The sequence below is a fragment of the Carassius carassius genome, chromosome 21 (assembly GCF_963082965.1).
Source record: "Carassius carassius chromosome 21, fCarCar2.1, whole genome shotgun sequence".
NCBI classification, from domain to species: Eukaryota; Metazoa; Chordata; class Actinopteri; order Cypriniformes; family Cyprinidae; genus Carassius; species Carassius carassius.
This window is the reverse complement of record NC_081775.1, coordinates 28,037,831-28,051,991: the sequence shown is the minus strand read 5'-3', so window position 1 is coordinate 28,051,991 and position 14,161 is coordinate 28,037,831. Positions and strand designations below refer to the sequence as shown.

Genomic DNA, 14,161 nt, shown 5'->3' with positions numbered 1-14,161 from the left:
CATTGAAATTTAGGGGTGGGCGTCTTATAAACGTGACCGGCCAAAACCTGAATGTCGTTCAGCAGCCGAAGATGTCAGTCTCTTATGAGCCTGGAGAACGGTCCGGAGTCAGAAGAAGTCGACGCACACATGTTTCTGTCAAGGATCCCTTGGTTATGGTAAAACAGTCAGAAAACTAATTTCACAGATTTCGTTCAACCAATTTTACACATCAAACAGAATTGGTTTTCAGAATTAATACAAACAGGACTTATACATTTGATTCATTCTCACAGATTCAAATATTTATTCAGAGACAGTTTAATCATTTACTTGACCAAATTTCAACTTGTTCACACTCCAAGCACATGAAAGGAAATGTTCAGTAGTGCATATGTTTCTGTTTATCTTCAGATTCAGGAGTTGTGCACCAATGTGACCTCGGAGAGGATGATTTGCGAGAGCCCTGCAGTGGAGCCAGAATCCAGGATAGTGCGAGTGTGGTTCGAGATGGACAATGTGCACATCGACTTTCCCACCATCAAGAACAAGCCATTCACGTACCACCCAAACCCAGACTTATTCCAGCTCAACAGTGAGTCACCAGGAACACCCATCCGATTCAAGCCTGGAGGAGTCCTGGCAGTAGAGGTGCTCGCATTTCTGTGTGATTCTGTTTTGTTGATTGTCCACCAGTGGAATTTTAGTATCATTTTAAGACATATATACATGCTACAGCAAAGCATCACAAAATTTTGCTTGATGACAATGTATCAAATCGTGGGTGGCAAGTATCAATATTTTAGTATACAAATATGTATAGAAATAGAAATTCCCACAAACATTTATTCACTAGCATATCGATTGAATGAGCAAAGTAATCCAAACAGCTGAAACCATCAAATCAGTCATTTGAAAAGCTCTGTTAGTCTGTAAAACAGTGCAAGTGAATCAGTGCTCTTTCTAAATATGATGTGCAAATGCCATCACATCACTGCAAGTGAACTGCATGCTCCAATACAAGACTTTCACTGTCTCTAACTGATTGCACTGTTGACCTTGCACTGTTGATGCAATGTAGTTTTCACTCTAGTGCTATGAACGAGCATCTTTTATACTCTCAACAGTTGGGATGATTGTTTATTTTGATGATTGGGACTGTTTATTGGGATGATTGTACATTTTTAGCACTCCAAAATAAAGAAAAGGAAACTACAGCTTGTATAAACAAAAATTATTTAATAAGAACAGTTCCTATATTAAAAGTTGAACAAATGGAACAGTCATAATTAAGAGCCGAGTGTCAGAGAGGTACAGTGTATGTGTGTGTTTATGTTAGGTGCCTTAGTTCAACATAAAATATATATAATTGCAACTAACTGCTTAAATTTTTTAGTGTTTGTATGACGTTTCTGTAATTTATTTCTTAGGTTTTGTTCTTTTAAATATGATAAATTTTTAAATAATTATTTTTTTTAGATATTGATTTATTAATTTAGGGAATAAACTTATTTCAGTTAAGCTGCCAAGGCAACGTTTCTAAATGTAGATTTTCATCTAATATTTTAATTTATTATATTTTATTTCAAAAATACTATTTTATTTGATTTCAGCTGTATTTCATTTAAGTAAATATTTTAGTTCTACTTTAAGTCCACTTGTAAACATTAGTTTGGTTGCTGAGGATGTGTGTTGTGTGTCTGAAGGGTAAGGGACTGACACTGGCTATGAGTAAAGAGGAAGTTGTGGCCCGGCTCGGGGACAAAGAGTGTGTTGTCAAGACTCTGGATAACACACACCTGTACTGCGAACCACCTGAGAAACAGCCTCTCGGTCTGGAAGACAGTGACTTACCCACACTGAAGGTCAGTCTGTATCCAGTCTCATCTTTAGTTGTTACATGGCATGTTTTTTTTTCTTAAGTTTTAAATATAACCAAAAGTTATTTTTATTCCGATTAATTTGTAAAATACAGTCTGGCTGAGTGTAACATGACATGTTTTGAGCATCACAGTTTTTCCAAGTGCATACTCCATGAAGTGACAAAATCGAAGCCAATCATAATGTTTTTGATGTTTAATAGAGCACAGACTTATCAGACTTCGTTTTTCCAAATGTTTTTCCACGAGGATTTCAAAGAAATTCTTCAGAATTAGAACCATATTCCCTTAAAGTTACTAACTTTTAAAGTTTAACTGTAACTTTAAGCACACAGTAAAATTAACATTTAATACTCTGCATTATAATGAAAATTATTTTAAATGCATTAGAATTCAAATGAGCTAGAGAAAGTTAAAGATTACAAATATTATTTAATTTTTTGTTTAAATTTTTTAATATCATTTAGCCAAAATAGTATAAATAATTAGTATAAAATGTATTGGCCATTACATGAAAATAGTTATTATAACATAATTAAAGAATTTTAATATTGTGCATCCCTTTACATGAAGCAATGCAAATAACGTGAAAATCATGACTTTCAAATAAATAAGAATTGCATTGGCTTGAGTCTTCTTCAGAGCATATATCATCTCTAAAGAGCCTCAGAGCTCATAGTAGGTCTGTCTTGAATGGTTTATGCGTTATTATTAAAATAATTTTCTCTGCGGTGAAAATGATGTTTTTACTACCGACTGCATCCTGGAACCAGTCTCTTCAAAAAGATGTAATTTATTGCTTCGTGCTGTGTTGTATCACACCTGCTTAGTATTGTGAGTGTCTTCATTTTGCGATCACATGCTAACATCCGTGTGTGTGTGTTATATGTGTGTTTCACTCAGGTGTTAATGGGAAGCCTGGCGTTTGACTTGGGTCCAGTGGAGTATGACAATGATTCACACTCCCTGGTGACTCTGCCAGCTCAGATCGGTCTGGCAGCGGGGGCCGCGGTGGTCGTTCTCATCGTGCTGGTTATCATTCTCATGTACAGGTAAAGTCGATTCAGATGGCAGATTCCTCGCCCTTCTGGGCTTGTCGTCATGACGATGAGCCTCACATCCAGCACTCAGAGAGAATTTTAATGGTATCCATTTGTGGAGGGTAGTGCTCTAACCCTGTGTTTGCTCTCACTCTGTTTGTAAAGGCGGAAGAGTAAACAGGCTCTGAGAGACTATAAAAAGGTTCTGGTGCAGCTGGAGACTCTGGAGATAAATGTTGGAGACCAGTGCAGGAAAGAGTTCACTGGTATGGCAACACTTTGTTCATCCATATAGTTTGTCTTAACTATAATATACCATGATAAACATGAGTTATATGTCTCTCTCTCTATCATGCACAAACACAGATTTTTTATTGTAGTAACCGTTACAGTAGTAACTGTGTTATTTGGGAAGGCAGTATGGTTGCCATACTAAATGTTTGTTCATTTTTATTTTTTCTAACTTTATTGAAACCGTTATTCTGTTAATAAAAGAAAATGACAGCTTGCACTAATGGCATGCACTTCTTATTCATGCAAATTGAGAGACACTTTTCGATTAACAATATCCATCACATGCACCATTAAACTGACTTCTTCCTGCCCTCCAGATCTGATGACGGAGATGATGGATTTGAGCAGTGATGTTGGTGGTCCTGGCATCCCCTTTCTGGATTACCGCACATATGCAGAGCGTGTTTTCTTCCCCGGCCAGAAGGGTGCGCCGCTGAGTCAGAATCTGGATTTGCCCGATTCTCGCAGGCAGACGGTGGAGCAAGGCCTGGGTCAACTCAACAACCTGCTCAACAACAGACTCTTCCTTATACGGGTCAGTGAAGTGCTTTGTTTTCGGCACTAGCTTCCTGTCCAGGAAAAGTGTAATTACATTGTTTATGCTGCTGGCGTATTCAGCACGTCAGGGGCTGTTTCTGGAGCCGTTATTTCACCTCAAAGAGTAAACAAAAGATGAAAAAGAAAGCAAATGTAATATTCATTTTGCACTGAACGCAGCTGGATGCCTGTTTAGTGGTGAGAGGGTTTTTTATTTTTTGGGAGGAAATCTCAGTTGCTATCTTCTTTCTTGATGCTTTGTCTGCGTTTAATCTGCCAAACTGTCAGGCAGCGGCGCAGAAACTTCAGCGTCTAACTTCAGCATTTTAAATATTTATCCATCGTCACAGGCTGAGGCTTTGTAGATGTTTTACACCTGCAGTGTTTTGAAAGCTCAAGCTGTTTGATTGAAATTGGTCAAACTAGTATGCTCTTGCAGTGCATTTTAGGCAGCATCTGATGGCACTAAAGCTGGTAAACTCTCGTCTGGGTTTCTCTAGTTCATCCATACTCTGGAAGCACAGCAGAGTTTCTCACAGAGGGACAGAGGTTACGTCGCATCTCTTCTCACGATGGCCCTTCATGATAAGCTGGAATACTTCACAGATGTGATGAAGACCCTGCTTGGGGATCTAATGCAGCAATACGTGGCCAAAAACCCCAAACTCATGCTGCGCAGGTATTTTACATTCACTTTCTACTTATTTGGCAAACATATATTTGTCTTATTTTACCTAAAACAACCTACAGTGCATTCAAACATGTTTTTATTTATGCTTTTCATATTATATCTATTTTATTATATACAATATTGTTTTCACACTTTTATGTGGGTGTGTGTGTATAATATATATATGTGTGTGTGTGTATGAATGTATGTATGTGTATATATATATATATATATATATATAGAGAGAGAGAGAGAGAGAGAGAGAGAGAAAGAAATGTTTGTTCTCATAAAAACCCAGTAGACCTATTTTTGAAGCTTTAACTTTCTAGTTTACCACAAAGCAGGTGGTAGTTCAGAAATATGTTTTAATTCTGCTGTTTTGTAACTTTGTGGGGTTTTCAAGAGCACATTTTTTCAATAATATCCAATAAGTCATAAGAAGCAGACTAATAAGAGACCTCTATCTTATGAAAATGAATTGCTTCTGTTGATGTTTTACCTGTGGTCTCGAAGACTCCAGACAGAAATAATATAACAAGGTTATAGCTCAACTGAAATAAATACATTTCCAATGAGTGCATCATGTGTTTGTGTAAAAACAACAACAAGCTGTCTGATCTGATTATAGTAAATCTAATCTGAAGTGATATTCCACACATGTCGTCATCTATAGGACAGAGACTGTTGTGGAGAAGATGCTGACCAACTGGATGTCCATCTGTCTTTACTCATTTCTTAAGGTATCAGAGCATGTGATGGCTTCAGTTCTATGCAGAATGTCTGTATTTAGAGTTTTAAATTACTATTATATTTTTTGAGTGTTTAATTAAAATATATTACTTGTAGAAAAACAATCATGTATTATATTATTTACAAGATATATTTTACATTATATAATAGTTTAATGAAATAATAATATAAAAATGATTCAATATTTATTTATCCTTGGTGTATTTTCACCAGGAAGTTGCTGGTGAGCCTCTCTACAAGTTGTACAGGGCTATTAAATACCAGGTCGATAAAGGACCAGTGGATGTAGTGACGGGCAAAGCCAAACGCACTCTCAACGACAGCCACCTGCTCCGAGAGGACATTGAATACTGCTCAGTGGTGCGTCTCTAATGCTTCCATCTCAGTGCTATTAAAACACAACTCCTAAATGAAGAACTCTTAACAAGAGTTTTTGTTTCCCTCTCAGACTCTGACTGTGCTGGTGAAGAGCGGTGTCGAGGTCCAGCCCTGTCCTGTTAAAGTTCTGGATTCTGACACCATCACTCAGGTTAAAGATAAAATCCTGGACCAGATTTATAAAGGAGCACCATACTCCCAAAGACCAGCCGCAGACTCACTGGACCTTGGTACGGTTTTGCGAGATATATCTAGACTAGTCACTACTAAGAAAAACTGTTTTTTTTTTTTTTCTTAAAGCTTTGTTTTGCATATTGTTTTCCATCAGAGTGGCGATCGGGCCAGGCGGGTCACCTGACTCTTTCTGATGATGATGTCACAGCCATCGTTCAGGGTCGCTGGAAACGGATCAACACCTTACAGCACTACAAGGTACAGCTGGACATTTACTGTGTCAAAAATTTTGCATTCAAGACAAATGGGTTGGTTAGTTGATTTGAGGGTTGCTTGATTATAAGATTGACTAGTTGATGGGTTAGTTGGTTGGTTGGTTGCCTGGTTAGTTGGTTAGCTGATTTTGTGAGTTGGATGGTTAATTTTTTGAGTTGATTGTTTGTTTTTTTGTTGTTTTTTGCGAGTTGATTGTTCATTTTATGAATTGTTTGGTTGATTTTGAGCTGATTGGTTGATTTTATGAATTTATTTTTTTGGTTGATTTTGTGAGTTGATTGTTTTGTTGATTTTTATGAATTTATTGTTTGTTTGATTTTGTGAGTTGGTTGATTTTATTCATTTATTGTTTGGTTCATTTTAGCAATTGTTTGGTTCATTTTGAGGTGATTGTTAGGTTCATTTTTACGAATTTTTTGTTTGGTTTATTTTATGAATTTATTCTTTGGTTCATTTTGAGCTGATTGTTTGGTTGATTTTATTAGTTTTTTTTGTCAGTCAGTTGATTGTTTTAGTTTTTTGTGTGTGCTTGGTTGGGTTGATTCTTTTTTTATTTATTGTTTGTTTCATTTTCTGAATTTATTTTTGGTTGATTTTGTGAGTTGGTTGGTTAGCTGATTCGTTGACTGTTTGGTTGATTGATTTAGCTCTAAGTCTCTCTCTTTTCTCTGATCAGGTGCCTGATGGGGCCACTGTGGCTCTCATCCCTCGTTCCCAGAGTTCAATTGGAGTAAATCAGTTCTATCAGACTGGAGAGAGTAAGCTTAATACTTTTTGCTCAATCGAAAGTAAATAGCCATCTCTTTTTCAATCTATTCACTTCATTACTGACCACCAGAAAGCAAAAAATGATACATGTCTCCTTGATATCTGGTGTTGCTGTAGAAACTCCCATGCTGGAGGGAGAGGAGGAGGAAGGTCTTCGTCTGTGGCATCTGGTGAAGCCGAGCGAGGACTCTGAGATCCCCAAACACAGGAAGAGCAGCATGAGAGAGAGGGAGCGGGCAAAAGCCATTCCTGAGATCTACCTTACACGACTGCTTTCTATGAAGGTACGTGAGATGTGATCTTTAATACAGCACACGCCACGTCAAACAAACCCTGTTCGTTTGAGATCCGTCTACTGTCACTGACTGCTCTGTGTTTACAAATGTGTATCTTCAGGGCACTCTGCAGAAGTTTGTAGATGATGTCTTTGTAGCCATACTGAGTAGGACACGGCCTCCACCCATCGCTGTCAGATTCTTCTTTGACTTCCTGGACGACATGGCAGAGAAACATGGGATTGACGACCCAGAGACCGTTCACATATGGAAAACAAACAGGTCAGTGCTATTTCCTCATATATCTTAGTTCTGTAAAACTTTTTAATCAAGCATTTTCATAAGGTTTTACAAAGTTATTAGAACATTTGAAGTTAATTGCTTTTTTTGTTATTGTGTGTGTAAATATCTATAATCTTAATTACTAAACTGATCTGCATTTGAATGATTTTTAAACATCCTTATCCAGTAATTACAAATATTTGCAAACATCATGAAACAGTCATGAAAATATTTAATTATATAGTTAAATTCTGTTGTGTATAAATTCAGAAGCTAGCAAATCATTCTATAGAGTTATTTTTATCTAATCAACTGCTTGAACTTGCTCACTAATTGGTTTGAACAATTCATTACTTAATCAATCTGAATTTCATTGGATTACCATATATAATAAGATACTGAAATTTGTGAAATGTGCAAATGTCTATAGTGAATATACACTTTTATACATATTTTAAATATAAATAATTTATTCCCCCAATCAATTGGTCAAACAGGTTCAGAAATTGGTCTGAAAATTTAATGAGTGAATCTGAATTTAAATGGACTTTTTGAAATCTTTACTCAGTAATTGCAAATGATTGAAAAGGTCATGGAAATTCATCGGGCAGAAAGTGTGCAACCCTGATGTTTCTCTGTTCATTAAATTGAATGTTCATTTAAATGCACTTTTGTCTTCCCTCCACCCACAGTTTACCTTTGCGTTTCTGGGTCAACATCTTGAAGAATCCTCAGTTCGTCTTTGACGTGCAGGTGACGGATAGCGTGGATGCTGTCCTTTCTGTTATCGCACAGACCTTCATTGATTCCTGCACTACATCCGAACACAAAGTGGGCCGGGTCAGTACAGTAATTAACCTCTTGACCTCTCTAGCTGTGACCTCATTATGGTGAGAGTGTGCATGTAGAGCGAGAAGATGAACAAGGGCAGGAAAGGGAGAAAAGGAAACAAGTAAAAACTGAAAGACGCTGTACCAGTGAAAGAGCTCATTGTCATGTGTCTTGTCCCTCAGGATTCTCCAGTGAATAAGCTGTTGTATGCCCGAGAAATCCCACGATATAAGCAGCTGGTGGAGAGGTGAGAAAATCTGAACCTTGTATAGCAGTGTAGCCTTTTGCAAACCTATCTATTAGCACTGAAATTGGATAGTGGAGGTTCATGATATGCAGTGCTATAAAGCTTCTTCCTCTCCTGCAGGTACTACAGTGATATTCATAACGCCGTGTCTGGCTGTTACCAGGAAATGAATTCAACCCTCACAGAGCTGTCAGGGGTGAGACTGAATTTTATTCTAATAGAAATTAAATTCTAACTGTAACGTTTTAACACACAGCAGGGTCCAAAAGTATTAAACCACATTGAGATCCTGGGATTGAGATGTCTAGTTTAAGGGTCAACGACTTGACACTCATTCATTGTCTTATTAATTTATTCAAACAAACATTTGCAATTCACACATGCAGCGACTTCATTAGTCCTCTTTTGTGATGAGTGTTTTTAACTTCTGAAATATTTATTCATTGATCGGGTTATAATATATGGTGTGTACCTTTTTGAATTTGAAATTGTAAATTATTAAAATTATTTAATTAGTAGTACATGATTTTTGTAAAAAAAAAAAAAAAAAGTACATTATTAATTGTAAAATATTTTTTTTGTTCTGAATGACTAGTACATGATTTAAAGGTCATGTGGTGTGTTTTAAAAAAATTATTTAGCATTTTAAAATATTTAAAGTATATATTTTTAATTAAGAATATTTGTTAAAATGTAATTGTCTTGTGGTTTCTAGTTCATTTTTAAGTTAATAATTGTAAAATATATATTTTTTGTTTATTTTAAAATGATTTATTTAAAAACGTCATGTGGTATGATTACTTATTGAATTAATAAATGTAAATCATTAAACATTTTTTCCATTAATAATTCATGATATTAGTGTAAAAAACACCATGTCAAAGTAATGTGACAATTAAAATGTATAATTGTCAAAAATTAAGCATATATATATAAAAGAACTGCATTTATAAAATATATATATATATATATATATATATATATATATATATATATATATATATATATATATATATATATATATATATATATATATATATATATATGTTTTTTTCTCAATTCTGTCACCGATGGAGTTTCGGTTCCTTGCCGCTGTCGCCTCTGGCTTGCTTAGTTGGGGACACTTAATCTACAGCGATATCGTTGACTTGATTGCAAATAAATGCACAGACACTATTTAACTGAACAGAGATGACATCACTGAATTCAATGATGAACTGCCTTTAATCATTTTGCATTATTGACACACTGTTTTCCTAATGAATGTTGTTCAGTTGCTTTGACGCAATGTATTTTGTTTAAAGCGCTATATAAATAAAGGTGACATTGACTTTGACTTTGATATATATTCTAATAATATATTTTCTTTACTATCACTTTATCAATTTAACACATCCTTGCTGAATAAAAGTATTGATTTTATTTTTAAAAAAAGAAAGAAAAAAATTACTGACCCCAAATTACTGACCAGTAATTTATATTGTTATTACAAAATATTTATATTTTAAAAACATAGCTTCTTTTTTTTTTTTTTTTTACTTTTTACTTTTTATTCATCAAAGTATCCTAAAAAAGTATCACATGTTCTGAAATTATATTAATCAGCAGAACTGTTTACAACTTTGATAATGAATCATCATATTAGAATGATTTCTAAAGGATCATGTGATAATGATCCTAAAAATTCAGCTTTGCATCACAGAAATAAATGATAATTTAAAGTATAATAAATTTAAAAACAATTATTTTAAATTGTAATAATACATCACAATATTACATTTTATTTCTGTATTTTTGACCAAATAAATGCAGGCTTGATGAGCAGAAGAAACTTCTTTCAAAAACAAAAATAGTAAACTTTTGGTCTGTACTGTATATATATGTATATATATGTATGTATAGAGAGAGAGAGAGAGAGAGAGAGTACTACTTAAATGGAGTTTAGGTATGAGGAAAATATGTAGGTTTTGCATTTTTATTTATACTTTTTCAAAGATTTTTCATTTTCTTTGTCATGGACACTTAAACCTTCTATTTTAAGATTCTGATGACTGTCTGTTTTTAGAGCTTTGCATCTGAGATGAACAGTTTGGTGGCGTTGCATGAGCTGTACAAGTATATCAACAAATACTATGATCAGGTCAGTATGGGATTAATATAAGCTTCTTATGATGTTTGTGCTAGAGCAAATTAAAATACTCCTTTATATTGTGCTGTATGCAGATTATCATGTCTCTGGAAGAAGACGCTGCGGGTCAGAAGATGCAGTTGGCGTATCGGCTTCAGCAGGTCGCAGCCCTGGTGGAGAATAAAGTCACTGACCTTTAGGCTTTGACCTTTTACCTATAATCACGTCTTATCTCGTGTGATCAGCTGATGAAATGCAACCACTACGCCAAACACATGTGTGCTTCCACAACCGTTCACATAAACTACCTGCATATTCTTAACAAAAGGGAACAGAAAATGAAGTAATGATAACTTTCTTCCGATAAAACCTTAATGGGAAATTTATTGGAGAAGGATTGCTTTTCAGACTGAGGCTCTGAACAATTGACAGGAGTATTGGCTTACAGGAAGTGTGTGTGTGCATGGTTAATTGTGATGTGTTTGTCTGAAAGGCTCTGCTGTATATATGAAGTTTACCTAATTCAAATTTTAATGACACTACTGAAGCAGCTCTCACATATTGTGACATGCGAAACTGTACAATCATGTCAGCACTGCGGACAAATCCCACATTTACTTCTACTGTACATGGAGTATTTCGTACAAAATGTTCTACTCCTCCACAATCAAAGCCCAAACTCAAAGACTCTCTTTGGCCGTGTGGTGTTAACCTTTTATACTAAAATGTCTACATTAGTATTGCCGATCAAAACAAGTATTAAGCTTTTACAGGGACTGTAGAGTAAGTCTATGCACACAAGTGCCATAAGTTATAAGAGCACAATATTTGTGTGCACGTTATTGTGTAGCTTTAGGTGTGCATGCAACAAAAAAGAAAAAAAGGTTTTCCACTGTTGTTAGTATGTCAAATATCTGGAATTTCTTAAAGTTGTTAAATGTGAGCATCTTAATTTGGTTTGTAGTACCATAAGCTGATTAACTTTACTTCATTAGGCAGATTGCTGATTTAACCCTAATAAAATATGTATGGGTCACATTTTTCTCAAAAAACAAGAGATCAAGAATTAAGAAATTATATTTTGCACAATATACCTTATTCTTAAACTTCAACTAATATATCATTGTTTTTCACTTTTCATAGTAATAGGTTTTTGCATTGATTCTTAAATCTTATAAAGATGTTGTAATGCACAACAACTTTCAATTCAAACACATTTTTTGATTTAGGCATGAGATAAATCCCAGATCTTTGCAGGTTTTGTGAGATTCACCCACACTTACAGTAAATGACATTGATTTCTTAATGCCTGCTTTGTATTTAATAACAAAAGCGAAAACAATTCAAGATTCAATCTCAAGCGTTTTGAGTCTCAAATGAAATCGCAATGCAGCTGGGTTTTCCAGTCCCTTGGGAGGTATTGACACAAAACTGGGACAGTTTGGGTCATTGGATTTCGAGTTGGCAAATGGAGAATAGCATCTTTATTCACTTGTTCCCAATGATTAGAAAAGCAGCAGTCTGATTGAAAGTTGTTTACATCAGACACTGAATAGAAACTAACTTATTATATTGTAAATAATGCTTATTTATACATGACCGCCATGGTGCCTTCTTTGTTACTTTTTATAATGTCTACCGATTTAAGAAAACATGCTTGACATTACTTGCCAAATGGAAGAAAAGATGAACTGTGGCACGATTGTTGCCTGTTGTGAAGATCATACGGGGCTTTTAGGTTCTGGACTCGTGATTACAGCCGTTGATCTCAATGGATTCAGTATAAATCCACGTGGAGCTCAATCATTTCTAGTTTGCCCTTTCGGCTCATTTCCCAGAGCGATCTGAATTCACCTTGTTGTCACAGGTGAAGCTGGTGTAAATTAAATTGTATTTTTTTGTGCATCTGTTCTTTTTAGCTTCTTAAAACGGTCATGATTTGTTTTTCGCCTGAAGCATTTGTCTAATTGTTTTGTAGTTTGATCATGAAGCTGACGTCATATGCTTTAACACGTGTATAGAGCTGAAAATAATGAATTCAATGCTATCTGGACATCTCAGATGTATTTTTGAAGGCTTTCCTGTCCCTGCATTTATTTATGTGATTTTGAGCTGTTACGCTTCATCATACTAATGTATGCACAGAGCTGTGTTTTAAAAATGGGAAACATATTAGTTTGCTCATCCTGTGTATGTTTATTAGCCTGTTGTTGAATGTGTTTGGCCTCTTGGTGTATTTTTTTATTATTATAGGCTGATGCATGCTTGAGATTTGATTGGATTTTCTGATTGGGGTGCTTTATGAGAGGTTCACTTGATGGACTGCGTTATGAGTGCATGACTCTCATAAGAACACAGAAGAAAGCGTGTGTGTATGCATGAGAGTTTGTAAGTAATTGTAGCGCTTCGTACATGACGGTGAGGTTTTTTGGCGAATCTCCCGTTATGTACAGTTTTCTCTAAGAGAATCCTGCGAAACCTTCTTTTTGTACAGTCTTGCGATTTTCTGTTTTACCAGTTGTGTGGAATATGGCTTTGTATCTTTGCAGATAAACCATTGTTTAGAGAATTGTTGGTGTATATGGAGCCATTTCCCGGCACCTAATTTTACACAACTTTTATACAAGGGTAAAAAAATAATATATGGTATTTTCTAATGAAGTTGGGGTTAAAAGAGAGCTTAAATCCAGTCTAAAGACTTTACTCTTTTGTACTTGTATTGTGTATAGTTTGCTAACAATTGTGTATATGTGCCTGTACATATTGTGAAGAGAACTTGTTCTTTTTTGTTTTTTGATTTTGTTTTTCAACAGACTTACTCTCTCCATCAGGAGAAATTGGGAGCCAAAATGTTGAAATAAGTGAAATGGAAAATTTGTATCTGGAAAAAATAAAGCTATAATTTTAACAATGAAGATGTTGTGTGTACTGTTTTAGATTTTGTGTATTTGTAGACAGCAGAACAAAGGTGTCCAGGACAGTATTAATCAGATGGATAGCTACATCTCCTGTGGGCTGAATGACTTTAATGTGTTGGAATCAATACCAAAAAAAGATGATTTTTAAATTCTGAACTATTTTACGAAATTAAATCAGTTTCTTGCTTTAGAACCTACGGCATAGGTATGATTTTGTAACAAAATTAGTATTTAACCTATGTTCTCTTTAAGCTGAAAAACCAGCTCTGTTTCAACCATTAAGCACATTAAATGCTTTTTAAAATCATTACAAGCGATGTTGAAATTCGAAAATGAATGGCTTAGCTTAATTCACTATACAGTATTATAAATAGTTTGACCACTGCCATTCAGTTGGTGACAATTTAATAGGAAATATGTCAAAAGCATCCAGTAATCTCATACCACTGAAGTAAATATTAAATTTATCAGTACATATTGTAATAAACATTTGAGAAATTATTGTTTTATCTGACTGTATCAGTCTATATAAATAGAAAGAGGATTAGGGGCAAGCAATAATAAAATAAATAAATAAATAAAACCATCTTGAAATTGAAGTTAAATTAATGTTAAAGTTACATTTCGAGAAAAAACGTAAAAGGTTGAAAATAAACTCATTGAATTATGAGAAAAAAGTTTAAAGCTTATTAATATTTAACATTTTTCCTACTTTTTTCCTCAAAAGTGGAGAT

At 34.8% G+C, this 14,161-nt stretch overlaps 1 protein-coding gene across 4 annotated transcripts in view; it reads left to right on the top strand.

Annotated features, from left to right (window-relative positions):
- The window catches only part of LOC132098052 (plexin-B3-like), a 70,358-nt gene extending 59,283 nt beyond the window's left edge, over positions 1-11,075 (top strand). For all 4 annotated transcript variants that reach the window (XM_059504161.1, XM_059504160.1, XM_059504159.1 and 1 more), the window contains exons 17-35: positions 14-158; positions 394-630; positions 1,686-1,844; positions 2,763-2,911; positions 3,065-3,165; positions 3,511-3,728; positions 4,231-4,409; positions 5,074-5,140; positions 5,364-5,510; positions 5,599-5,758; positions 5,857-5,960; positions 6,655-6,736; positions 6,864-7,030; positions 7,143-7,303; positions 7,996-8,143; positions 8,317-8,381; positions 8,502-8,577; positions 10,447-10,521; positions 10,605-11,075. In XM_059504161.1, coding sequence (XP_059360144.1) covers positions 14-158; positions 394-630; positions 1,686-1,844; positions 2,763-2,911; positions 3,065-3,165; positions 3,511-3,728; positions 4,231-4,409; positions 5,074-5,140; positions 5,364-5,510; positions 5,599-5,758; positions 5,857-5,960; positions 6,655-6,736; positions 6,864-7,030; positions 7,143-7,303; positions 7,996-8,143; positions 8,317-8,381; positions 8,502-8,577; positions 10,447-10,521; positions 10,605-10,709 — 2,545 coding nt within the window. In that variant the 3' untranslated portion in view covers positions 10,710-11,075. The remainder of the gene's footprint in view (positions 1-13; positions 159-393; positions 631-1,685; positions 1,845-2,762; positions 2,912-3,064; positions 3,166-3,510; positions 3,729-4,230; positions 4,410-5,073; positions 5,141-5,363; positions 5,511-5,598; positions 5,759-5,856; positions 5,961-6,654; positions 6,737-6,863; positions 7,031-7,142; positions 7,304-7,995; positions 8,144-8,316; positions 8,382-8,501; positions 8,578-10,446; positions 10,522-10,604) is intronic.
- The last annotated feature ends 3,086 nt before the right edge of the window (positions 11,076-14,161 follow it).